General features: G+C 34.0%; 1 protein-coding gene across 1 annotated transcript; it reads right to left on the bottom strand.

Annotated features, from left to right (window-relative positions):
- Window positions 1-4,408: 4,408 nt before the first annotated feature.
- Window positions 4,409-15,486, bottom strand: LOC129746907 (protein artichoke). Its single transcript, XM_055740838.1, has 3 exons — window positions 13,890-15,486; window positions 5,282-5,839; window positions 4,409-5,112 (listed from the first exon to the last, which is right to left on the bottom strand). The coding sequence occupies exons 1-3, from the start codon at window positions 14,790-14,792 to the stop codon at window positions 4,777-4,779; spliced, it is 1,797 nt and encodes a 598-aa protein (XP_055596813.1). The 5' UTR covers window positions 14,793-15,486; the 3' UTR covers window positions 4,409-4,776.
- Between the last annotated feature and the right edge of the window lie 11,867 nt (window positions 15,487-27,353).

A 27,353-nucleotide genomic window follows, 5' to 3' on the forward strand; every position in this document is an offset into this window, starting at 1 on the left:
AACCAAAAAGGGATGCGAAATTCGTGTTAAACTTTCTAAAATTATGTGTTGTATTATATTATTGTATTGTATTATGTACATGTTATTTTTTCATTTACCTACAAGAACATATTTTAGCTTGGCCAAACTCTTTACTGTTTTCAAAAAACTTGTTCAAAATACATTTTAATGAAACTTTCTCTTGAACGTTGAGTTTTCAAGACATTCATCTCTCGAGTTACAGGGTAAAATATGATAATAACCTTTAAAAATCATATTTTTTATCATAATTTTTTTCTGATAATTATAAAGTTTTCCAAACATTCTACAATGTTTATTAAAGTATCAAATTTCCAAAGTGTAAGCATCTACAATTACATTGATAAAATGCATGAAAAAGTGCTTTTTAGCCTCAATTTCACCGGGGATCATCGGGCAGCTTACATCATATGCAAATTGATCATTAACTTTTTTAAAATTTAAAAAAACCATGTAGCCATAAAAGTTATATTTTTCGTTAAAACGAACGACATAATTTTTGCAGTTTTTTAAAATGAGATTTTAGTACCCGGGTTTTGATTTGAAATTTTGTATGTAAAAACGCGAAAATTTGTTCAGAAAAAGCACTTTTTCTTCCAATCGTTCATCTTGTTGGGGTCGAACAAATTCATACCATTTTTAAAAGGAGTAAACCTTGTCTGAGGATTTCCATTAGCATTGCGTGCGAACAACATATACAAGAAAAATAATAAAGTGACATTCTTCGAATTAGTTTCGCGTTTTTCCATACAAAATTTATCATTTAAAAAATGGTCAAAATTCTGTTATTCGTTTGGCAAAAAAGGAAACTTTTTTTACTGTAGGGTTTTTGAAATTCGAGAAAAGTTGCAATACGACACACCCTATTGCTCATCAACATTTTGTCTATAGAATACTGTACGAATCGTTTGTATCCACTTGAATTCAAGTGAGTTGCATCTATTCTGTAGGATTTATTTATGCTTGAAGTAAGAGATGTACTGAATGTTCAGTAAAACATCTTAGATGTATCCGGGTATCTTTCACTATAAACCGTGCTGGAGAATGTTGAAAAGTTTCGCTTAATACTATGATTACCTTTTTTATAAATTTGTTGGATATACTCGGGCTTGCCCATAAATTCAATAAAAAATTCGAGATGATATTTACCTCAAATTCAACCTTCATCTATTCTATTTCAATGTCAAAAAAGCAATTTGAAATTTCTTGGCACCTGTTTCAATATCTTTTGTCCCAGATTTGCCAAAAAGCCTAAGAAGTGACAAGTTATCTGATTTCCATTCAGTAAGTGTAGCTGAAATTAAATGGACCTCTTGAAGTCTTGGATAGACATTAGGCTGCCCCAAATTTGAATGAGAAATTTCAAGCTTGTTTAATGTTATGCGCTGCAGGTTCAAATTGATCCTAGGCCTAGTACAAGGTCTCATACCACATTTGGGCCAGTTTGGATCACGAGAAGCGGTCGTTCAACGAGCCTAAAGTTTTTATGGGATTTTGAGACATTTTGTTCGGGAGGAGCATGAAAATCGAGATTTTCATGAATAACTTTGGTCATTTTCGGCCAATTTCTTTTGAAAACAATTTTTCATAAAGCCTAAACTATGACAAATATTGCATCCGAAGACTGCATTTCGATTCGACTTATGATAAAAAAGTTATTAAACTTCAAAAATGGGGTAACTTTTTTTAGGGTGATATTCATCACTGTTAATGCTGCGTCAAGATGTTCGAAGTAGTGTCTCTCATAAATAGTAATGAATTTTATCCTACATTTGTTACATATCTACTTCAAATAAATAATTTCATAATTGTTATAAGCAACATAATTTAAATCAGGGATGAGCAACCGCGGCCCTCGAAACCCCATTGTGCGGTCCGCGAAACCTTGCTGAATTGAATTATTTTCTCGAATTTTCCTGCAATAGATCGTTAGTTATCATGAAATACCAGTCAATAAACCGGAAATAGTTGATATGGCGATGACTTGTTTCAAATGATGTTCACGTGTTTTTGTTTATTTCTATCCCACAATCAATCAATTTTATTTTCATTTGTAGTTGTCCTAAGTAAGACGGTTGAGACTAGAAAGGTCCATCTTGCCTAGGCCATAATCATTCAGATTGATGACTTTTTTCCAGAAATGTTTTCATTCAATGTGTTTTTCAAAGGGATAAGTGCAATGACGTAGTTTTTTCTTATTTAAAATAAAATTTTCCTGGATTAAATTAAAAATCAATAACTAATAGCAAGTCGGGAAAGGTAAAAAAAAATCGTCAAAGCTAAAGTTGCGTGATAAATTAACTCAGCAGGTTTTTTTTTGAAAATATAATTATTTTGTCAAATAAGACAAAAACGTCGTTAATATCGTTGGTAATTGAATTAAAACCCATATAGTTATATTGTATTTGATCCAAAAATTCAATTCATTTCAACAACTTTAAAATATTTGCTTAAACTAGCTTTAGAAATTCTATCCCAGTAGCACCAAAATTTAATTTATATAATCTTTTTAAAAATATTAAAAAAAAACTAATAATAAATAATGTAAACTTTAGACTAAGCTCTGTAATAAAATATACTTGGAAATCTTAGAAATTTTTGTTATTCGCAATTAGAGATGTACCGAGTAGTGGTATTCGGCGAACGGCCGGATACCGAATATTGACCTTTTCAATTATTCGGTCAAACCAATATTCGGCCGAATATTCGGTCGAATATTCTATTGAGTTTTTAATGAAAAAAAACTTAAGCGATTTTTTCAATGCTTTCTATTTCTTCCATATTAATGCCCCTCATGGTTTAGTCGATTATTTTCAACCAGATGATATTATCGGATGATTTATAACAAGATATTTTTTAAGTAAGGGCCTTTCTGATTTTAAAAATGTCACCAATAATTGAAAAGCCATCAACTGACTAGTCGCTTATAGGGCGTTTATCACCAAAGAGATTGCGTTCCTGTGAAATCTTGGAAAAAACATGTCGAAACAGGTGCCAAGCTATTTGAAATTGCTTTTCTGATATTGAATTAAATATATATCGAATTTGAGCAGAATGTCTTCAAAATAGTTGTTGAAAAGATAGATGATCTTAACCTTAAGCATGCCATACTTTCAACCACACGTATTCACACAGTCAGGCATTCATAACTATTTTTAAAAGGGATTTTAAAAAAAGGTTAAAATTTATGTTTATGTTTATGTTTTTAAAATTTTTGAAAAATTGTTATTGAACACAAATTTAAATTTTTTTAAGAGGTATTTGAGATTTCTATTTAATTTAGCAAATAATCTGAATAAGCCCGGGCAAAACTCGTGAAATTTTAAACAATATCTGGACATCCCGACCAGATTTAACTTATCTGGATTCTTTCCCGGATTTATGGGCAAGCCTGAATATATCCAGAAAATCTGGAATAAGCTTAAATCAAAGTATGAAGCAATATCGTTCAGCATTCTCCTGTACAATCTACAATGAAAGATACGCGGAAACACCTTTGATGTTTTGCTGAAACCATAAGTTTTTAATGATTGTTTAGCTTTTACAACATTTCTTTTGGATATTTTATAAATTATCCAAAATTATTTGAAAAAATTACAAGCCTGTAGTAGATATTCGGTCTATTCGGCCTATTCGGTCGAATACTTAGCTCAACTATTCGGCGAGCCGAATATTCGGCTTGACGATTTTTCGGCGGTATTCAGCGCCAAATATTGTGTACATCTCTACTCGCAATTTTCAGTTATGATTCGAAGTCAAATGAAATATTTCAGCTTCCTCAAAGTAGAATCAAGAAGATTAAAATGAAAATTGACACCAGTACAAAATCGTAGTCAAAAAAAATCTTCAACTGATTTTGACTCTTCTTGCTCTTCTCCGTGAGACGGAAAACCATGAAAATAAAAAAATAATGCTGTTTACGTTAATAGAGAACATTACAACTATCTCTGACTTCATACACGTAAGTCTAGGAGTATGTGATCATATTTTTTAAATCAGATTTAAACTATTTAACAAATTTGTTGAAGACTGCAAAACGGTTTGACTCAAAGTCATTAAAGTACTAGGTTCTCTGGCTGAATCTAAAATTTGAGAGATTGTATCACCTTTATTTACCAACCTTGGGTTTGACTTACTCTTTTAAAAATATCAAAGATTCAATTTGATTTAATTTATTTAATAACTTCATCTAAATTACCGTATTTTGCGATATTTTGAAATGCTAACAAAAAAAAACTTGTACAGCTTTTTTTAGGAAGTCAGAATTACACGCCATTTTCGAAAAAGTTGATCATTGAGTTGTAACTTTTATTTTTAAAAACTATGTTCTAGTTTTTTCCAAAAAAATACACACATTTCTACAATTAATTTTTATCTATGTTCAAAAATTATCTCGAAAATAACAGCTGTTAAAAAAAACTAATAGCATATTTAGAATCAGCGGCCTTACTTAAATTAAAATAAGCTCCAAAATTTTTCGCACCTCAGAAAAATGTGCATTCTGTTGCCTTATGTAATCAATGAGATTCAACAAACACTGACCATCAAGCCGATGCTCTTTTATTTTTTCGTTCTAATATAAGTTTACTATTATTAAATTTAACAAAGCCTCATTGTACGTTACATTTTGCTTAAAACTTATGAGTGTTTGTATTTGAAAGTCGCAGAAAACTGTTGGTCGATTCGTCGAGTCACAGTGGTAAAAAAAATCGACTAATATGCGAACATATACAGTAAAGTAAGCAGAATTATCTCCAATTAGCTTATCGTGGGTGTGTACTGTCGCTGGCTGGAGGGATGATGGTTCGGGGGGAAAAGAAACCCGGTCGACGACACGGATGCCTGGCCGGGTGTTGCCGTTGTGGGCGAAAGCGGATACTCGGTCTCGTCTTGTCGGTTCAAGTGCTGGGCCTGCCTCCATTTTTCGCTTTGATGTTCTGAATGTCTCAGGATCAGCTGGATTAGTTTGAAAGCACCGAGCACAACGAAAAAGCCGGACATTAGCCACAGGATTGTCGACTTGGTATCGAAGTTGTCCTGGATGGGCCTGGTATCAGGAGACGCTTCGTGGAAGAACCGGTATCGGTGATAATCCTGAAAGTGTTGCATGAATTATTCAACGTTTAGGTAGTGTTGTGAAAAGATAATTAAAAAATAAAGTTTTTTTTTACTTCAATCGAGTTTTTGTCAGAAATTTGGGATGCTCGTATTCAACATCCGTTGTCTGTGATGGTATTCATATTTTTAAAAGTGTTCCCCTTACCTCTGAGCTGTACTCTTCCTTGATTGTTTTTTCCACCACTACGATGTCACGGGTTTTCCCTCGCTCGTCGATGCACTCGATCCCGAGCGTATTCAAAATGCTTTCCGTCGAGTGCACCACGTAGTTTTTGCCATAGCGGACATTTTTGTTCTGCCTCATCAGCTCCAGGATCAGGAAGTGGCAGCCCCAAGGATTGTGATACAGGTCGACTTGTTGGATGCTCTCCAGTAGAGAGGTGTTCAGCCGTGCAAATTGATTGTAGCTCATGTTCAAGTGTTGCAGATTGATGACGGGAAGCAGGAAGGCATCTTCCTTGAGCGAATTGTGCGATAGGTCCAGGATTGCGAGTTTACCGGTGTCCTCGAAAATGGTGGGCTCGATTTCGTTGATTTCGTTCCGGGACAGATTTAGGATTTCCATCCGGGAGCAGTACTCGAACAGTTTGTTGTCGATGTAGGGCAATCTGTTTCCGGAAAGATCCAGCACTCGCAAGGCCGAAAAGTCTTTGAAAATGTATTTGTTTAACAGGTTGAGCTGGTTGTGACTGGCGTTAAATACCTGTGTAGATAAAGAAGATACCGAGATTTAGATAAGACGACACTGATTTATGCGTTGAGATTAAGCGAGAGACATGTGATGCATGGTTTGCCTTGGAAAAAATAAAATAAAATCACTTACAGAAAATTCGAAACATTCATTGAGGCAGGGAAACAGTATCATCTTGTATCGTTTCATTTAAATTTTTGTTTTGATGACTGATTTTAGAAATATTTTGCAAAACGAAATTATTTTATCGGCTATATCGGTGAAATTGTATATTCTTTGAGAAAGAATATTTAAGAATTGAAAGAATATAGACGGATAGAAGATTAGAATAAGGTGAAAGATGTTGAAAATGAGCGGGAGGGTAATTTTAATTTTAAAACTTTTCATCACATTAGAATTACCCTCCCGCTCATTTTCAACATCTTTCACCTTATTCTAATCTTCTATCCGTCTATATTCTTTCAATTCTTAAATATTCTTTCTCAAAGAATATACAATTTCACCGATATAGCCGATAAAATAATTTCATTAAACAAATTTACGGTGATTAACTCTTTATTTTGGAAAACTTGTGAACAAATTCTCATATATTTTGTGCTATAAGGGTATATACGGACGATGGTATTGACGAAAAATTGGCCTCAGCCATAACCTCAACTTTTAATTTGCTGGCGGCCTCACCAGTGATGCTAGGTGCGTTACTAAAATTAGTTTTCGCTTGTTTCTGAATTGGTTGAATTTTTTTACTATCAACAGCTAAACGTTTCAATTCATTACGGGGCGTCCCTAAATGGATGAGCCATCATTTGATAATGAATTTTCAAGGTGAATTTAAAACATCTAAAATATATTTTCATGTACTGCTTGGTAAATTCAAAAAGAGTTGTTTCTAACTTCTAAACGAATGCAAAATCATTCACTGTAAATTATTGAAAGCTCCGTCTATGTTGACTTTGAAAAAAAAATCGCCAATATGCTCTGATTATTTTGAACATATCCACATAATTCGCCACATCATTTAAGTGTGCGATACAGACAGTTGTTATTTCGTTCAGATAAATGATGCGCTGATATAACATTCAAATAGAAATCGACGGGAAAGTTGCAAATTTTTAGTACTCACAAAAAGGTTTTTCAATAACAATGCAATTGAAAAAATTATTAACATTTTCCAAATATCAATGCACTTGGCACCCCGAACACCCAAAAAAATCAAAACACGTGCATCTTTTCCACAGGGCGATTTTGTCGATATTAGTACCGGAAAATCGTGTTTATCGTGCGCCCTTCTCAAAAATCGATTCTGTTCTCCCATGGTTTGAGGTTATGGCTGAGGCCCAGAGGTGCCAGGTCGTTTTATCAAAAATCAGGACACCGCGAAGAAAAAAATCAGGATTTTTCAGGACACCTCTAAATTGGTGAAAATAACATGCAGTTCTGCTTAGATTGCATAACTAAAGGCGAAATATAGGTGCTTAAGACGCCTCGAATTATACAACTGAAGCGAGAAAAACCTTGGCTGGCCTGCAGTTAATATCGAAAAACACCATTTAAATATCATTTGAACCAAAAAATATCATTGGTTTAACAGGTTAAACTATTTTATTAAAGATTTGTTTGGTGTTCTCATCATTTAACAATAAATTTAGTCATAATTTAGACATTTTTTAAAAATCAGGATATTTTAAGGGTCATTTTTGAAAAATCAGGACAATTCAAGCGTTTTTGAAAAATCAGGACGGCCTCTCGAAAATCAGGACAAATCCTGATAAATCAGGACACCTGACACCCCTGCTGAGGCCTCCTACTAAGGTGGTGTTCGTGTAGAACTGTCAATATATCCTAATGGAATAGGTTATAGAACTTTAGTATTTTGTTAAAACTAATTTTGTAGGAAGTTCATATCCTGATAGAAATTTCTCTCTAAGACTTTTCCTAAAAATGACATTTTAGGTTAGAAAATAATCAGTTTATGCTGAAATCAGTTAGCCCACGAATGAAAAAAAATCGAGATAATTTGTTAAACTGGAACCATATCAGATTTCTTCATAGAAGTTATTGGTCCATTTCCAATGTTTTGGAAAATTTAACCCTCATCAGCTCTAGAGTGGCAATATTGCAAGTTTGAGGCCTTGTTACATCTTTCAGGCTCATCCAAAAAAAAAAAAAACGAGAATCGAGGACCCCAAATGAAATCATGATATTTTTTTTTTGAATTTTGCCTCCCTACTGTTTCGAACACGTTGTCTGAAAGCCCAGATGAAAAAATCTCCCTTATGAGTTTAGAGTATCATTTTATTACATTTTAACAACAAAGGCCTAAAGTAAAAAAAGACGTTCTTTCAATACAAACGGCGATGATTTGTCGTTTCCTGAATCGAATTTCATCAAATAACTATTGTAAAATTACTCAGAGTGTGAAGACAATTTATTTATTTTAAAGTTGCAAATATGAGCTAAGTTTTGAAATGTAGAGTAGACTTCTTTTTCAGAAAAAAACTATCACTTTTTCTTCGTACTTTAATAACCGTAAAAAAGTTTTTTTTTTACTTTATAACGCTGTTAAATTGTTCTAGTAGCCTCAAATGCAACTTACTGTGGGAGACTTGTTTACAAAACTACAGCGTAGACCAGAGATGAGCATCACGTGGCCCTTCAGACGTTTTCGTGCGGCCTGCAAAGTTCTTCTCAAATTGAATGAATTTAATTTTAATTTTTTCTCTTGATGTATACATAATTTCTAACTGTTTGAATGATTTTAAAGGAAAAATAAAAAAAAACATGAAATTAGGGGTTAGTTATCAAACGGAACGAGTTCATATTAGCCTAGGGTTACGCACCAATCATCAAGAACGAGTACATTTTTATACGTATTTTTTAAAAGAGTGCAAGCAAACGGCTAAAATAAATTTAAATCAGTTGGTTTTCAAAACCGTTCATAACTTTAAAAAAATACTTTGCCATTGTGAATTTATTTTTCCTGAGACCTTCGATTTTTATTCCGATGGTAAAAACTCAAAAAGAGAACTAATGTTATCCCTATACTAAATAATAAAAAAAAATAAACGTCGGTGACTTGATCAAATATAAAATAACTTGTTTGTATTTGGGTTTGTTAAACAATCATTCGGATTGTTTTTTCCTTGCAATGAAAGCATGTATTGTATTCTTTTAAATGCACAAGTTCAATAATTTTGTCAAAAATTTCGGCAGATTTACTTCTGATTTTTTCCTATTTCTTTAATTACCACTTTAAAATGCAAAATCAATAAAAAAGGGTGGTCTTTCGCAAATAAAATTTTAAGTGCTTGACAGAAACAATACTTGATACGCTTTTATTTGACATATAAACCCTGCGACTATTATCTGTGAAACGTTTTTGAAAAGTCATGCCAAACATTGATAAATAAAGTCATTGACTTGGAAACATGACCAATTTTATAAGAAATTATTCTATCCCAATGGAATTGAAATTAAATTGAGAAAAACCATTAAAGTTTGTAGAAAAACTGTGAAATTGCGGATTTTTCTGTGATACCAACAACCTTGCCCAGCATCTCAATGAAATAATTTTATACGAAGTTTCCAAACAAGAGGCTTCAAGAACAAATTTAAATTGTGAGAAAAAACTCTTCAAATAAAAGCACAGGAAAAGAAATTTTAGTTGATAAATTTAAAAACACGATTCATCGTGCAACCCTCAAAGACATTTATTTCCAACAGATATATTAGTAGTATATTCGAAAAAAAAATGTAGGGGGAAGTGTTCCTAAATGCGCATGTTGGGTAATATGCGCATACATCCGATTGGCGATATGGCTGGAGATTCAACGTATCTAATCAGTGCAGTTTGAGGGTAATACGCTATTGAAACATGGCATGAAGAAATTTGGTTGTTATATAAAGCCAAAAAAATTTAAAAATTCAAACAAGATTTTTGTCAGTTTTGTTATAATATATTGAATTTTAATTATCGTGCGTACAGATTCTGTGAACAAAAATTTTAATGGTTTTTCTTTCTTATTCATCTGGAAATCGGAAATTCAACAAATTGAAGCTTTTGGCAAGTTTGTAAATGATAAGATATTGGAATAAGAGACAGGTTCTGAACGCCCATATCAAGGCGGGTTAAATGCCTATATCAAGAAAAATAGATTAGTCTTATAAATTTTTTACTTTTTATCATTGAAACATCAAATCTACGCTCAAATCACGATCTTACAGCCAAAAAAGATGAACTTCATAATGATCCGATTAAAATACGAGATGAACAAAATATTACCATGAAATATGGCCATATGGCATACCTAATTATGTTTCTTGCAAAAGAACTAGTGATGTAAGAAAATTCACCAAAATTTCTGCTTTAACGTATGCTTAACATCCGTTTCTACCATTTTCAATCAAATAATATCAATATATTACAAGTGTAAATGAAATATAGCTAAAAACATAAATATGCGCATTTAGCCCGCCAGTTTCGGAAATCGGCTATTTTGACTTCTTTTATTAAAAAATTATTCTCACAAAAACTGTATGAGATTTTAACAGAAAAACTGCTCAAACGTATGTAAAACAGATGTCCGCTCATGTGTATAGAGTTTTCAGACTCATATCTATCGGAATATGGGAGAAAATGAGTCCTTTCCTTAATATGCGCATATAGCCCGCCTCTCCCCTAATACTTTTTTTTGTGAATAACTTTTCAATGTATGGATGGAAATTGATGAAATTTTTAGTGAAGCTACCTGTTAATTTAATGTTTAGTTGTGCAAGTTTTTGTGACTATTGTTTAGTGATTTTTTAGATAGCTTTAAATGAAGAAGTTTTTCGACGCAACACGCGCGCCATCTACAATGCACACTGTGGCCAACCTTTTTTTCAAATCAGGGCTATTTTTGATTACGTTTTCTGTTACGTGAAGCTTGAACTTCAAAAAACTTAAAGAATTGTATTTGGTCCAAGTTATAACATGTTTAGCCGATTGTCCTCCTTCGGCTCAAAAACTACACATTTGACTTTTTTTCACTCCATCACAGTTTTGTGTAATGGCACGATTCCAGATCCAGTAAAACAGAGTATAAACGTTGTGGGACCTTTAAAGTGCTTTGCAGGGAAAATGGTCGCATTTTGAGACATTCTTCTATGTATATTTAGTCATTTGTCATGAAAAACGTTAGTCGTTATGAAACTTTGAGGGATTTGCAGTTTCTTCTGAACGTTAGCCTCCACAAGTATTAGATATAAATTTTTTCAATTTTTCTCCTTGTATATCTCCGGAAAATACAGGCGAGACTTGTCAACGAATAGTTTTTGGATGAAATTCTGCCTGATGATCGCTAAAGAGTTCACTTTGCGATCCATTGCGAAATTTTTCAAATCTCTTCAAAGAAACATGAAGTTTCACTGAGATCCTATATGTGTGTGTTTGTTTTTTAAGGGGCAGCTTTTTTACCTTGAAGAAGTGAAGTCAGACCAGTTTATTAGTCAGCTTGACGAACCAGTCAATTTTTTTTTTCGTTTATATCACTTCCTCTATTTATATTTTCGTATTGGACTTGAAAAAACTCTCATATTCCTTAACTTTATGAAATAAATCATTTTTGCTTTTATTCAACTTTTAGCTTCCTATTAAATCCTCTTAGACCACTTTCGTAGCAAATTTACAAAATTCAAAACCCACGAGATAAAATTTTAAAAGAAATCAAGAAAAACATCGAAAAAATGAGTTTAAGGAAGAAATAAAAAATGCTATAATTCTCTACGTAAATTGAGAGTTTTGAACGCCTTTTTGAAATTTTTTTTTTCATAATTTTATGATTTTAAGTCACTGAGAATAAGAATTCGATGAATATTTTTAATGTTCAAATTTTTTCTTTCTTAAATTTGAGCATTCACATTGTGATAAATATTATAAAATTTTAAATTAAAAAGATGATCATATAATTTAAAGTGGAAAACCAAATTCATTGTAATATGAAAATTTCAGATTTTTCTGGAAATCGAAAAATAAGAACTTTACGATTGCCATTAATTCAAAATCAACTTTTTTGCATGCTAAAGGTAAAAAGTAACGGCATTTATAGATTAGAATGAAAACTTGTGTTATATACATGATTTTTCACTAAGGGAGCACGGATTCACCGCATTTTCAGTTTGGTATAGTCAAGATTTGTCAACCTACTTTAAAAAAAATGCAATATTTGATGAAAATACGGTAAATCCTCGCACATAAATATTTTGTATTCTAAAGCAAGTTTAGAACTATTTCATTCTATATAAATTACTACGTCGAATTTGCAGCCATTCCGTGTACCCACGTTGAAATATCAAGTAAATTATTCAGTTTCATAACTTATGTCTTCAAATATGAATAAATGAATACAAAATTCATAACTATTTTACTCATGCTAGTTTAGTATAAAAGATATTTATAACGTTAAATTACTCCAATATCTCGAATGGACATTTATTAAATCTAACATAACTTTTAACAAATCTCGATGAAATTTCGCCAAACTTTGACAGAAAGTTTGACTTTAGTTGAGCAACAAAACAGATCAACAAAATCGGGAGTCAAGTGCTTGAAGCGCCACACAGCGGTCAATCCGAGAACATTCTTCCACAAATCTTCATGACTTCGCTTCGAAAATCAATAATTTTATAACGACTGACACACTCCTGCCCACCATAAATCAACTAGGGATCATTGTTTTGAATGAATATTGCGAATAAAACTAAAAGAAAGCTAAAAAATTATATCTTGTTGTGAATTTTATCAGTCATTTTGACTGGTCACGGTCCGAGTGTCCATGGTGAAATTTATTTGCTTATTAAAAAAGCTAGAGACATAAAAAAAATCACAGATTTGTAAACATAAATTTATAAAAATTAGTATTTTTTGCGAATTTTTAAAGCGAAGTATTTAAAAGATATTCAACAAAAAAAGGGTCAAACTCGTCATTTTGACTGGTGCAGTCTTTTTAGTATTAATCATTCAATTAAAATCAATTAAAAACAAAAAATAACAGTAACATATTCGAACTGTTTTTTTTTAACATCATTTGACAGAAATACTGCGAAAATTGTTCGTAAATATTCCCGTTTTACCCCATTTAACGGTATCAATTTCATGAACATAAATAATGATTTACCGTCTACTTAAATGACCTTTTTTGTTGTGAATATTCAAAGGGTCACCAACGTTTGTCGCGTCAGCTAATTTAAAATAAATTTACAAATAATCAATAATTCAAAATCAATTTACGGTGATAAGCCTCTCATGCTGACCTAGATTTTTTTTGGATAATTTTAATAAATTACTCGTGAATCAGCACCGAGGAGTCGTCAGTTATTTCCTGCGTGAGTAGTACAAGTAGTACGGTAGTCTTTTTACTGCAGTACAATAAGTAGACATTTAAGATACATATGTATCACCTAAACATGAAGTCATGTTTTCAAGGATAAAATACAAGATAAAGATCACATTGATGGGTCCTTCATCCATCCAAAATTTATTATCGAATATTTATATTTATCGAATAATTGTCGAAATTGCTAAACAAAGTGAAGTACCTTGGAGGTCATCAGATAACTTGTCACTACAATTGCGCTCATAAACTACTTAACACACACTAAGATTGCAAATATTCCACTTTGAAAAAGTAATCTTCCAAATCTCAGGAAAACTGCTAAAATTTTACGAGACTCGTGAAAACAACAGATTATTCCGAGATTCGGTAACACTTCTTCATTATAATCTTGTTCATTGTTCCTGAAGTTCACATTAAGAATGCAATTATTTCACTTGGGGTGAGATCATCAGAATGACAGGAAAACTGCTAAAATTTCGTATAATTTGTGAAAACAATAGAATTAGGTCATTTTAGTTGGAAACTGTTGGAAAGTTGGAAAGTTGGAAAGTTGCAATTTCACCCGGTCTATGCATAATAGCTAAATCGATTACTACTTGAAGGAGTGTACCGTTTGTTTTTATTTACGTTGTTCAACACGTAAACGCAGCGTTATTTATTTGTTTTGGTTCAGCGAGTGCACTACTTACCTCCAAGCTGACCAGTCCCTTGAGGCTGTCTTCCTGGAATCTTTCGATGCGATTGAAGCTCAGATCCAGCGTCCGTAGATCGGCATTCTTTTTGAAGGTGTTTTCGCCGACTTGCTCCAGATAGTTGTGACTTATGTTGAGGAAGGCTAGCCGCGGCAGATTGGACAGTAGATCCGTTTCGAAAATGCTGATCTGATTGCCCTGCAGCTGCAGATGTTTTAGATGACTGTTCCCGATGAATGCGAAGAAGTCAACGTACGATATCTGGTTGTGGTGGAAGGACACGTGGGTCAGTTTGCTGAGGCCTTTAAGGGTGTGCTCTTCGATTGAAGTCAATAAGTTTCGGCCTAGACTGAGGTATCGTAGATGCGGTACTTCTGAAAAGGTACCTTCGGGAATTGTTGTTAGGAAATTGTTTGATAGGATTAGTTTGGCTAAGTTGGGGTAGCGCTTGAAGGATTGAGAATTTATGCTTTTCACTAGGTTCTTGCGAATATCTAGCGTCTGAAGCTGTTCCAAGTCATGATCACTCCAGGATTTAATGGATGTTAGATTGTTTTTTGAAAAGTTTAACACCTCAAGATTTTTCAAACCGTTCAAGGCGTAATCCTGCAGATGATTCAGTCTGCTGTCACTTATTTCCAGTATTTGAAGATCAGTGAATCTGATGAAGATGGCATTCGGAAGCTCCTGGAGAAAGCAATGGTTGATAGTTACGTTCAGTGGGTTTTGGGTGTACTCCCGAATGTTCCTTAAATCTTCCACATAGCACGCCTTCATACAGATGGCCTCGTTTTCTTCATCCAGTTCGATATCAGCCACATTGCGACGCTGAGCTGCGCCAACATCCCATTGGAGGACAAAGTTTCCCAGCAGCGCCAGCACAAACAGTCGGCCAAACATTGTCTCAGTGTAATAATTTTGCGGTTATGTTACATCGGAGACTCTCGGACAGTCGCTTGGTCACTGAACGTCGCACACAAGCGATAAAACTTTTGCAATTTTATTTAAATTATTTACCAACAGCCAAACAGCCCGGTTTTTCTCTACCTTCCATTCACCGGGTGGCCCAAAGCTAGAGATGGAAATTTTTTCGCTGCTGGCAATTTTCCCCGCTTTTTAGTAAACTGCCTAGATTGCCAACCGCCCACAACCCACAGCAGGGTTAATTCCGCTAGTGATAATTCTGCTACTTTGTAGCAGCAACTATTTACCGAACGACTTACTGTCCTGGACCGAACTTTTCGTGATACAACAGGTCATAAACTTGCACTTCTACTACTGACAATGTAGCAGTTCCGTTAAACTTGTGAACTAAATGTACCGTAGCGTTCTATTTCAGACTAGTACACGCTGGATCGAATCACCACTAAACAATGTATCAATCAGCAACATCCCAGGCAAATCGATTGTGTCTAACCTAGGCAATAGTTCTAAAGAAAACCACCGCCGTTCAAGTACTTCCCAAACCAATTGCTTCAGCTGAAAAAAGTAAAAAAAAAGAAATCCAACCGAGACACCGACAGCGTGGAAGGAAAATCGCTCACACTCGCTCTTGACGCTTCGCGCGATTCAATCTCAACTGAACAACTTCTGATTCGAAAAGACAAAACACCAGCTCCTCGTCAAGTGGGACGCAGCAGCAATAAGAGAATATAATTTATAAGTACCTATTTTTAATGTTTTGTTGTTGTCATCCCCTCGGGGTGCGAGATGTGTCTCGGAAGAAGAAACGCTGCTACTTCTGGCCAACTGAAGACGCGTCGAGGGAAAAATTAAGCACACGCCTCACGCACACACACAAGAACAACAGCAACAACAAACGAAAGGGGGGAAAATGTAAGCCAAACCGGCCACTAGAAATCCGTTCTCAAAGAAGCCGTGAAATGGCGCTCACGAGTGTTTACTTATATCCGTTATCAAACAAAAGCGTTGTTTTCACACTTAATAACGCTCAATAGGGGCTTAAGGAGAACTTGACTTAATTGCAGTGCGCGGAACTGACGTGTATCAAACTAGCATCAGCATTTAAGCTGTAGTGCACGATTGAGTAGTTTAAAAGTTATTTTAATAACTTGAATTTCTGACAAAATTTTAGATATTTTAATCTAAAAGTAGATTCTTGATCGAAAATATTTTCTGTTTCTGTTCGATAGGAGAAATCACAATTTCATTATGGTTTCAAATTCAAGCTCATGAAATCTGTCCATAAGGTACATTTTCCTGTATGAATTGTATACATCTGAAAACATTGGGTTAATCTACAATACGCGACAAAATAAAGTACGCACTTGCTATCAAAATTTTCAAATCAATGTACAGTTGCGTTCAAAAAAGAATGAAATCGCGTGAAGCTGCGCACCCACATTCAACTTTGACGAGCTGCCATTTCTCTCTCAATTGATATTTTTTCATGAAAATTTCACACAATCTAGTTCAACCATCCAACTAACATTCTACAAAATTTGAAGTCTTTACAATGACGGGAAACAAAGATAGATATTTCCGTAAAAAAGGGAAATTTAAAATTGCTTCACTAAATTTGCTGTATCTTCGACAATTTTCATTGAAAAATCTTGAAATTTTGTCCAAAATTGTAAAAATGTTTGATCTAATACCAGGCCAAGTTTCGTCAAAATTGATGAACGTGATCAAAAATGGTGCCGGGTAGAAAATCAGGTTCATTTTCGTCCAGCAGACGATTTCATTCTTTTTTGGACGGATGTTTGTATGGAAAACATCGTAATCCATGTATTCTTGGTTTTTTCTTTCACAAAATCAAAATTTATCAGAAAGAATGTTGTAAATTAATAAAAATTTCATTCCTGCTTTGATTAGAAATAGAAATTGTTCCAACAGAGCTGGTATTGAAACACAAGAGCGAAAAGAATACTCGCTTTAATTGTGTATCAAATTTGTTTATCGGAATAATTAGCAGGTCATTTCTGAAACTCTGTTTTTCTTATTTTGAACTCTGTTGAAACATTTTCTCTTCCGAAACAAAGCACGAATAAGTTTTCATCAATTTACAACATTCTTTGTGATAAATTTTGATTTTGTAAAAGAAAAAACCAAGAATACATGGATTAAAATGTTTTCCATAAAAACATCCGTCCAAAAAAGAATGAAATCGTCTGCTGGGCGAAAATGAACCTCACTTTCTAACCGGCACCATTTTTGATCACGTTCATCGATTTTGACGAAACTTGGCCTGGTATTAGATCAAACATTTTTACAATTTTGGACAAAATTTCAAGATTTTTCAATGAAAATTGTCAAAGATACAGCAAATTTAGTGAAGCAACTCCAAATTTCTCTTTTTTAAGGGAATAGCTGTATCTTTGTTTTCTGTCATTTTAAAGACTTCAAATTTTGTAGAGTGTTTGTTGGATAGTTGAACTAGATTGTGTGAAATTTTCATGAAAAAATTTCAACCGAGAGAGAAATGGCAGCTTCTCAAAGTTGGAAGTGGGTGCCTATAGCGTCTCACGATTTCATTCTTTTTTGAACGCAACTGTATCTTTTTCAGATAAGAGTACCCATTCAAATTATTTCGATGAATTTTAGTAGTTTTAATGCACTAGCGACTGGTGAAGAAAATAAATACGTTCTTCACAATTAAGTGTAGTTGTAGTCTATTGAGGTCAGTTTTCGCATGGACAAAATAAAGTACCCACTCTTAATCACCTTTAGATCGCTATTTCCCTGCTGCGAAAATTGTTCCGTTTTATTTGGAATGAAAAAGGATTCAATTCCCTGTGAATCCCGTCGAAAGTAAGGGTTTTATTTTTTGTTTATTCTTATTAGGGCGTGATGAAATCTGATAAGATTGTGAAAATGCTAGTTTCCGTAAATATCTGTAAACTTCAAGCTAAAACCCTTTAAGAAGGTTTTTTTTAAAGCAAATTGCTTGAAAATACGTTTAAAATTAACAAGGAATAATGCAATATTCGGTTGTATGTATAGTATGTATAGATCTGATAGAATGGCAGATATGTGATTAGGCTATTCACGAGGAATCACCCAACATACAGACGCTGCTGCTTATACCTATGCACCAGCAAGGTTGGCTACTCACTGAATGCTCGACCGAGAGCTGCGTACAATCACGTTCACAGAATAGTAGTTGGATTAGCTACAATCCATACACGCTCCGAGATAAGCACTCATATATGCATAATGTATACCACACATCTTCCCTCTTCTCCCAGGAAAAGAACGAGAGAACTAAAAAAAAATCACTTTTTTTTTAAACTATGTAACAGTTTTAAAAAATCATAAAGGGCATAGATTTTTATTATCTATGATCACTATTGATTGCTCCCGAAGGTTAACTGTCTTCGTCTGTGACACATATCGCTTGGAATAATATTCCCATCTCCTTTCTAAAACGCTTAAGGCGTTTAAACCGTCACAAATAGAACTCTGATCACACTGACATGACAGTTAGAACAAAACGTCGATCTTTTTTTTTCTTTTAGTTTTGCCTGCTGTCGCCGGTATTGCGATCCTTGCAAAATTGTAGAAAAAAAATCTTCTTTAAAAGTGATTGCACTCTGAAATCGATATTGCGTACTGCTGGAAAAATTATACAACAAATGGAATTGAGTGTCCAGTCAGTGAATGAAGTCTGGAAACCCATTCATGTCTTTGTAGCAAAAGCAGGCAGTTTAGCATTCGAGTTTCCCATAAGTAATGCAAGAATTTAAGCACCATATCTACTGATCAATATTTAAAATACATACGCCCATTTTGTTGAAGCATACCGCCCTTGGCACAATTTTGGCGTATCGTACATGACACTAATCCAATTTTATCTTTTTGCAAGTCATTTCTCAAGTTTTTTTTTTTTAAATTCCATATTCATAGACTCTAAGCTACGCTGACTAATTCATTTGTTAATCAGCTATTCCCTCACAAAGCATTTGGCATCCCTAATATCAATTGGCAGGCTGTTCTGGAACGAAGGAGCTCCGTTGAACCACAACCCTAACATCAGAAAAAGACTCAGTAGCAACATGGCGATGCTGCGCGTATTAACGGCGGTAATGCGCGCCAAAATCATCGGTTTTCCTCGGACACGAAGAGGTTTTTCCGATTGATCGAGCCACCGTCGATCCTTGACTCGGTCTCTTTTCCCGACCAACCACCAGCGAAGACGGATCACGGTTAAAAGTTAGAGGCCCGTGCGGCCAGAGTTAGAGGCCTAAGTGGTCAAAGTCAGAGGCCGGAATGGCCATAGTTGAAAGTCCAAAGAGACAAGTTATTGTAATTTTAGTTTAAGTCGTTATACAGTCCACTAAAAGTTTGTAATGTTTGTTTGAATGAGTGCGGTTTTTTTTATTTTATCTCGGAACATCTGATGCTATCGATCCTGCCATCAGGGGCGATTCTGAACACAGGCAGATCGAGAAAAAGAAGAACATTCAGCATATTCAATGACCATTCATTATCTAAATGTGATTGAAGCCAAATACAAATGGAAGTTAACCGATATGTGTCACAACGTTGTTCTTCAAGCTGGATTCGAATTTTCCTACCTTCATCATATTTGAAAGTGATCAAATATGAATTTTCCTAAGAAAACAACTGTTTAAATTTAAGAAAAAAAAACAACATTTCTCTCTGAAGAAATCATTGAACAAAATTTACTTTTATTGTTCAAATGAAAATCAACTGTAATGTTATGATTTTTTTTTAAACATAAATAAAAGCGTCCGGACTAGCATCTGTCGCAGAAAGTGATGCAGCATTTCGCTCTAACTTTAACTCTAACGAACATAAGAAGTAGGTTTCCTCTGTCCGTAGTTATATTTACATTGTCACTGAATCTCTAAACCGGAGCTTTCGTCAATATCAGCGCCGGCGATATTCACTGGCAACATTTCGTGTTCACGAGACATCTATCACAGGGCTGCCGATTGACAAGATATTTTCTAAATTGATACATTTTTCATCGTTGCCGGTCGGCAAGATCCTAATAATCTGAACACAATTGTTATTGCCTGCTAGATGATTGCCGATGAAGCTCCTCATTTATCTGACTGCATTTCGATAACAATACATAACAACTAAGTACCTACCATTCTGATGTAATGGTACAAATCACAAGATATGGCCATGATGCACGTCGAATCTTTCCTCAAACAACAGAGCTCAATCTCATAAATCGCAGACAGCCTTTAAACTTAGGTAGTTTTGTAACAGATTTTGTTTATTTCAGGAGAGAAAATAACTGATTCTTCCTTTTTTGTCAAAGGCTTGAAGGCTATCAAATCTTGCATTTCCTGACCAAGTTGTCTGTCAATACCTTCAAATAATCTAAATATTTTCACGGAAGTCATTTAACAATCAAAGGCATTGGAAACATGTTGCAATTTCATCTCAAATAAAGAAAGGCAGTAGTTTAGAAAGCTTCATCAGGACATACTAAATTGTTATAAAAGTACCTTGATTTTAAAATCATGGAATATGTTTTTTCCTTCAAATTATTCATACCGCATAGGAAAGAAATCAAATTTGCTATGAATGTCAGTGCTATAGCAAATGCTTGTTAATATTGGTTATGTCAATAGCGCTACCACGGAGCTATTATTTTGATCCAGTGTCGGTAAGCTACGAGTTCAGAACTATGATTTTAGAAAACAGCTATTTTTTTAAAACTCGTAAGTTTCTTTAATCGATACGAGGGTGCAATAGATTCACAAACAGATAAAATATTTTCTTTGATTTGTTCTCAATGCAATAAATTCCGTAAGTTTTGTATCCAAAGAAACATTTAGTTAATACTGGCGCAAAACGCTAAAAACATTCATTGTATCATCAGGAGATTCATCAGAAAACGGTACGATATAGAAAATCAGGCTCAAGAAATCGTGGCTTAGTACCACCAATGCCTGTACAGAAGTTTGATTTCTAGTGGTCATTAAGAAGTGACAAGATGTTTTAAGGAATTCAAATATAGTGAAATCACTAAGTTATGTGACCAGGGTGCAAAATGAAATGATTAATAAGAGTACTCCATGTACAGGTACTTTAGAAAGCTTCCCCATCCAACAGCATAACCGCATCATCCTAACAGTGCAATAGTGAAAACGTGACGCTGGATAACGTACACACCGACCCATGAACAAATAAAACATATTTTGGGTAAATTGTACAATTTTCTATCACAAGATCCCTTTATTAGATTATTTGTATGTTTTCATCCAGTTTGCTATAAATAATCCGGTTTCTGGTTGATAAATTATATTTGTTGTGTCGAGATTTGAAAACACCCTAAAACCTTACCAGACCTTTAAAAATCGTAACGTAAATTGCAGCTACTTGCCTTTTCTGTCATTTTTATGAACATATGCTTTTTCGATCTTTAACATTTTCCAAGTGTTTATTCAATCTTACTTTCCATTCTTGTCTGTTTTAAGTTTTTATTAAATTTGCTATCAAACTATCATAGTTTGACTTATCGCTATAGAGCTAAAGAAAACCATGTTCAATCTCGAGCTTTCAATCATTTTTTTATCATATAATTTGAGAATCGATCAATATCTTAAACGTTTCGACTTCATTCATCCTGAGTTATAGTATTTTTTTTTCTGACCAACGGGGCATCACGATATCAACATTAATATAAAAAAATGTTATTGCTAGTAATTAACTTGTGCCCGACCTAACAACAGCTTTCCGTGCTTGACTCGAACTAAAATACATATTATTGCGTTTATCTCGATCTAAAAGTAACTTCTATTATGCTCAACTTGACCTCAATTTAAGAATTTGGCTCTTTTTCAGCCAGTATCAACATTTGTTTGTTCGCCCTTTGCTTAATTCAACTTTAAGTGCTCGTCCCGAGCCTAGTTCTACATATAACGCTCGTCCCGAGCTAAATCCAACATTCTATGCTCGTCCCGAGCTAAATTCAACACTCTATGCTCGTCCCGAGCTAAATTCTTTTTTTTTTTGTGCTCGTCCCGAGCTAAATCCACTTTCTTTTGTGCTCGTCCCGAGCTAAATACACTTTCTTTCGTGCTCGTCCCGAGCTAAATACAACATTTTCTGCTCGTCCCGAGCTAAATTCTTTTTTTTTGTGCTCGTCCCGAGCTAAATTCTTTTTTTTTGTGCTCGTCCCGAGCTAAATTCTTTTTTTTTTTTTGTGATCGTCCTGAGCTAAATTCAACTATTTTAGGCTCGTCCCGAGCTAAGTTCAATTATTTAAGGCTCGTCCCGAGCTAAATTCTTTTTTTTTGTGCTCGTCCCGAGCTAAATACACTTTCTTTTGTGCTCGTACCGAGCTAAATACAACATTTTATGCTCGTCCCGAGCTAAATTCTTTTTTTGTGCTCGTCCTGAGCTAAATTCAACTATTTTAGGCTCGTCCCGAGCTAAGTTCAACTTATTTCCAAGTCCAATCCACTTTGCCTTTTTCACAATCTAACTTCTCACAAACATTGTTTTCTCCACACAAACAAACACTTATTCTTGTTGCTTTTCTATCAGTGTCCACTTCAAATAAAGGAAAACAATGGAGCGCTAGCGCTCCCAAAAGAATTAAAATTTACTTCCGTTTGAAACAACTTATTCACTGCCAATTTCACAAAGCGCTGCACGTTGGGTGATTCCTGCGATAAAAGGTCCAAGTTTTTGGCAAATTTACTATTAGAAAACCTGTCACGGTCGTCAATATGTGATTAGGCTATTCACGAGGAATCACCCAACATACAGACGCTGCTGCTTATACCTATGCACCAGCAAGGTTGGCTACTCACTGAATGCTCGACCGAGAGCTGCGTACAATCACGTTCACAGAATAGTAGTTGGATTAGCTACAATCCATACACGCTCCGAGATAAGCACTCATATATGCATAATGTATACCACACAGCAGAGAGTTTGATACTCTATATCACCAACACAATATTCGGTTGATTTGAACTACTACAATTCATCACAATATTTTGAATTGACATTCATTGTCAGAAAAAAGATACAGTGATACTTTATTTTGCTGCGTAGCGGAAAGTGTTCCTAAATGCGTATATTTGGGTAATATGAGCATACAGCCGATTGACGAAATGGCTGAAAGATCAACATATCTAGTCAGTGCAATTTGAGGAAAATCCGCCTTTGACACATGATATGAATTTTTTTTATTGTTGTTGGAATAAGGGACAGGTTGTGTATGTCCATATCAAGAAGGTAAAATGCCTCTATCAAGAAAAAATAGATAAGCCATAAACAAATTTTGCTTTTCATCATTGAAACATTAGATTACGCTCCAATTACAAATTTGCAGTGAAAATATAAAAGCTTAATAATCTCTGATAAAAATATGAAATGAACAAAATTTGTCCATGAAATATGGCCAAATGGCATGTCAACCTATGTTTTATGCAAAAAAACTAGTGATATCTAAAATTAAGCCAAAATTTCAGCTTTGAAGTTTGCTTAACATCAGGTACTACCATTTTTGGTCAAATTATACGCAAATATTAAAGGTGGAACTGGAATATAGCTGAAAACATTAATATGCGCATTTAGCCCGCATCTCCCCTAAAAGAATGCCCCAAATGACCAGATTTTTGAAAAAGTTATGAGTTGCAGGCTAAAATTGATCCTAGACCTCATTCTAGGTCCCATGTTAAATTTGGACCAGATCAGACCACGGGAAGGGGTCGCTCAACGAGCCTGAAGTTTGTATGGAATTTGAGACATTTTGATTGGGAGGAACAAGAAAATCCGATTTTTCATCAATAACTTTGATCTCTTTGGGCCAATTTCTTTTGAATATGGTGTTTCTTGAAGTTTACACTATGACATATAGTGCATCCGGAGACCGTATTTTGATAAGAGTTAAGATAAAAAAGTTATTAAGCTTCAAAAATGGGATAACATTTTTAAGGATTCCTATCCCTATTCCTATTCCTATTCCTATTCCTATTCCTATTCCTATTCCTATTCCTATTCCTATTCCTATTCCTATTCCTATTCCTATTCCTATTCCTATTCCTATTCCTATTCCTATTCCTATTCCTATTCCTATTCCTATTCCTATTCCTATTCCTATTCCTATTCCTATTCCTATTCCTATTCCTATTCCTATTCCTATTCCTATTCCTATTCCTATTCCTATTCCTATTCCTATTCCTATTCCTATTCCTATTCCTATTCCTATTCCTATTCCTATTCCTATTCCTATTCCTATTCCTATTCCTATTCCTATTCCTATTTCTATTCCTATTCCTATTGCTATTCCTTAAAAATTGAACTATCTTACAAAATTAACAGATTGCGATTTCTTGCTAATAGATTTCTTCATCAAAATAGTTATCTTGATAATTTCCTCTTGAATGTGAACTCATTTACGTGCTGAATTTGAATTTGAATTTTTAAGATAACTGTGAATTTGATTTCTGAACCTGAATTCAAAATTTGAATTTTAGATCAGAGGACGAATGACCAAGCTGGTTAAAATCATTCATAAATAAACAAAATATAATAGAATAGAATTTTGGATCTGTTTCCACATTTCAATAGGATTTCAGATGAGAATTTCAAATAAGAGCAAATAATTGAAATTTGCTTTTGAGTCCTGAATCACAAATCACGGTTTCAATCTGAATTTATTCTTTAAATTATATATAATCTGAATTAAAAAAAAAGAATTGATAATGATGCATTTGATTCTCAGTTTTCAATTCTGGATCACTATTTTGAAGCTGAAACTGTAGTGTTGTTATGAATTGTGTAAAACAAATATGTATTAGAACTTCTTATCTTTTTTTCATATTCGGAAAATTATCATCTAAATATTGGAAGAGCAAAACTCAGAAAGTCAAGCGTTGCCAATGCAGTTTCATCACTACATCCGGTAAAAAATTGCTTTTTTTGTGCATATATGTAGTTTTATAGCCTTAAAACCTTACGGTAGCATACTCAAAATCCAGTGCAAAGCTGAATTTAGGGGTATGAATTGTCTTAGAAAATCTATCTGTAAAGTAAACGTTGACTAACATACCTTCCCCTCTTCACCACACAGTCCGCAGGGTTCGGCCAGAGCACCCTCACCATTCTGTGGGGGCTGGTTTCACATTTTAAGAGATTTATAATCTGAGGCAACGAAATGGGGGACTTAGCTTCTATTGGAATTATAAGTCAGAAAGTGTACCACAATCTCGAAATATGTAGAAGATGTTACACTTCCGATCGAAGTTTTAGGCGACTGTTCCTGCGAATGCGAATGCGAATGAATTGTCTTAGAAAATGCAGTTTGATAAAAAGTCGAAAAACATCTACTTTTGAAAAGTCGTCATAAGTTTTGTGTTTCGTATTTCAAAAATCTATGGATGCCAAACTATGTAGTTGCCGTAGTTTTACCAATTTACTTTTTAAAATGTTTCTACTGTGACTGGAACAGCTTTGGCGGTTGATTGATAGAAAAGAAAAAGTTTTACAACATTGTACATTTTTTGTGGCCATGATCTTGAATAAAATTTCAAAAAAATCCTTATGTGCAACATATAGTTTCTAAGTTCAGCTTACTTAGGCACTAAGCGAAATATTTTTCAAGCCCTTAAAAACTGATACATCCGTTTTCCTGAAGCATGTTTTTTCAACAAAAAAAAACTTCGACTTTGAAAAACTTTAAAATAAATTAGTATAGCTGAATATTGTCTGTCATCAGGACCGGATTAAGCCATCGGGGGGCCCGGGGCAATTTTTCTCGGAGGCCCCTATGATTCGATTTTTTTCAAATGCTATCCCAGAGAATACAAAAAATTTCAAACGTGTAAAAGAACTGGAGATGAGTTCAGTATACTGTCTTCTAATAGCCATGTTGTCTGCCTAGAAGTTAGTTTTTGGTACCATCAAATAAAAATTGCTAATTAATTGCGTGTAAACAACGCGGAAGAGTTTAGAAAATTAAAAAAAAAAGAATACTCTGATATGAGCTGATAAATGCAAAATTTATTTCTCATTTTTGTTTCATCGGGAAAAATTTACCACACGACAATTGGAAAGTATAATAAAGATTTAAAACATAGGAAACAAAATTCAAAAAAATAAACAAAACAATAATACTCAAATTCCATAGAGAAACAGATAGAAGAGTTTAATAATTCAAGAATAAAAATCAGGTTATATTCCGAAGCACAACTCAGTGTCTCAAATCTAAATCTTAATTTTAAAGCAAGTTTTGAGAAAAAAAAACATGAATTAAGTTTGAAAAAAAAAAAGATTCTAAGTTACAATCAGAGCCAAAACAAAAATTTCACCACAAGTGAACTCCAGTTTTATATCATTGAAAAAAAATGTTTATGAATATGTTTATGAATATGATATGAGATAAAAAAGTGGTTATTAAATTGTTATTATAACTGCAAAAATGATCGATTGAAAATAAAATCGGAATAGAGATTAAATGTTTTAATCACAGAATCAGTTATCATTGAAAAAAGGAATCAAAATGAATTTATTACCTTAAACAAAGATCCTGAGTTCTCAAAATTCAGAAAAACCATGAAACTGAACTTCAGTAACTAAAGAAACACCACAAGACTTGAAAATTTCGATGATTGAATCTGGATAAAGATAAGATTTAAAACATAGAAATATTCATGTTAAGAATATCACTTAATGATATTGGCAACTCAACTATTAGATCGTTTCTATGATAATTTGAGAATGATCATTTGGAAAATTATATACTGAATTCAGGATATTTACTTCAGTTGCTGATAAAATTTTGTGTTAAATCAGTTGTAAATGTTCCAATAAGTCTAAGGCAGAATTTGGGATGGAAATTCAATAAAGAAACTCTGTACTGCCGATCGGTCCAATTTAAGCAACTACAGTTTTTTAAGCATTTATTTTCAAAAATAGGAAAAGAAAACGGTTTAGAATTTATAAACCAATGGAAAGTTCAATAATAATGATTGAAAAGTGAAAATTTATAATAATACACGGTATTAACCCGGATACTGCTCGGGTAAAACTATAAAATGTTTATCATAAAGCTTCGCTGTTCTCTTTTAGCACGTGAGCTAACATGTTTCGAGAAAAAAAATGCAAAAATTTGAGGTGTTTTGCCTTATGTTCGTCTTAATTTTTTTCGAATTTCGAAATTCAATACCAAAATTTTGATATTCTCAGCTCGCAAAATGCGGGAGAACATCTTCATTTCTTACTCTAGGGGGCCCCCACAGCTTGAAAAACTTTTCTAGATATTATTTCACGGAGGCCCCTTGTTGTTATGATTTCGTTCCATAGATTTGTAGAAATTGAAGTAGTATGATTTAAGTAATGTTTAACTTTTTTTTCCTCGGGGGGCCCCCCTAAGTCGGGGGGGCCCGGGGCAATTGCCCCTTATGCCCCCCCCCCTTAATCCGGCCTTGTCTGTCATATTTGAGTTTTACAAGCCTTCCAAAACTATTCGTTGATTTTCTATATGATTTTTTTTCTTCAATT

Source organism: Uranotaenia lowii, chromosome 2 (assembly GCF_029784155.1).
Source record: "Uranotaenia lowii strain MFRU-FL chromosome 2, ASM2978415v1, whole genome shotgun sequence".
NCBI lineage: Eukaryota > Metazoa > Arthropoda > Insecta > Diptera > Culicidae > Uranotaenia > Uranotaenia lowii.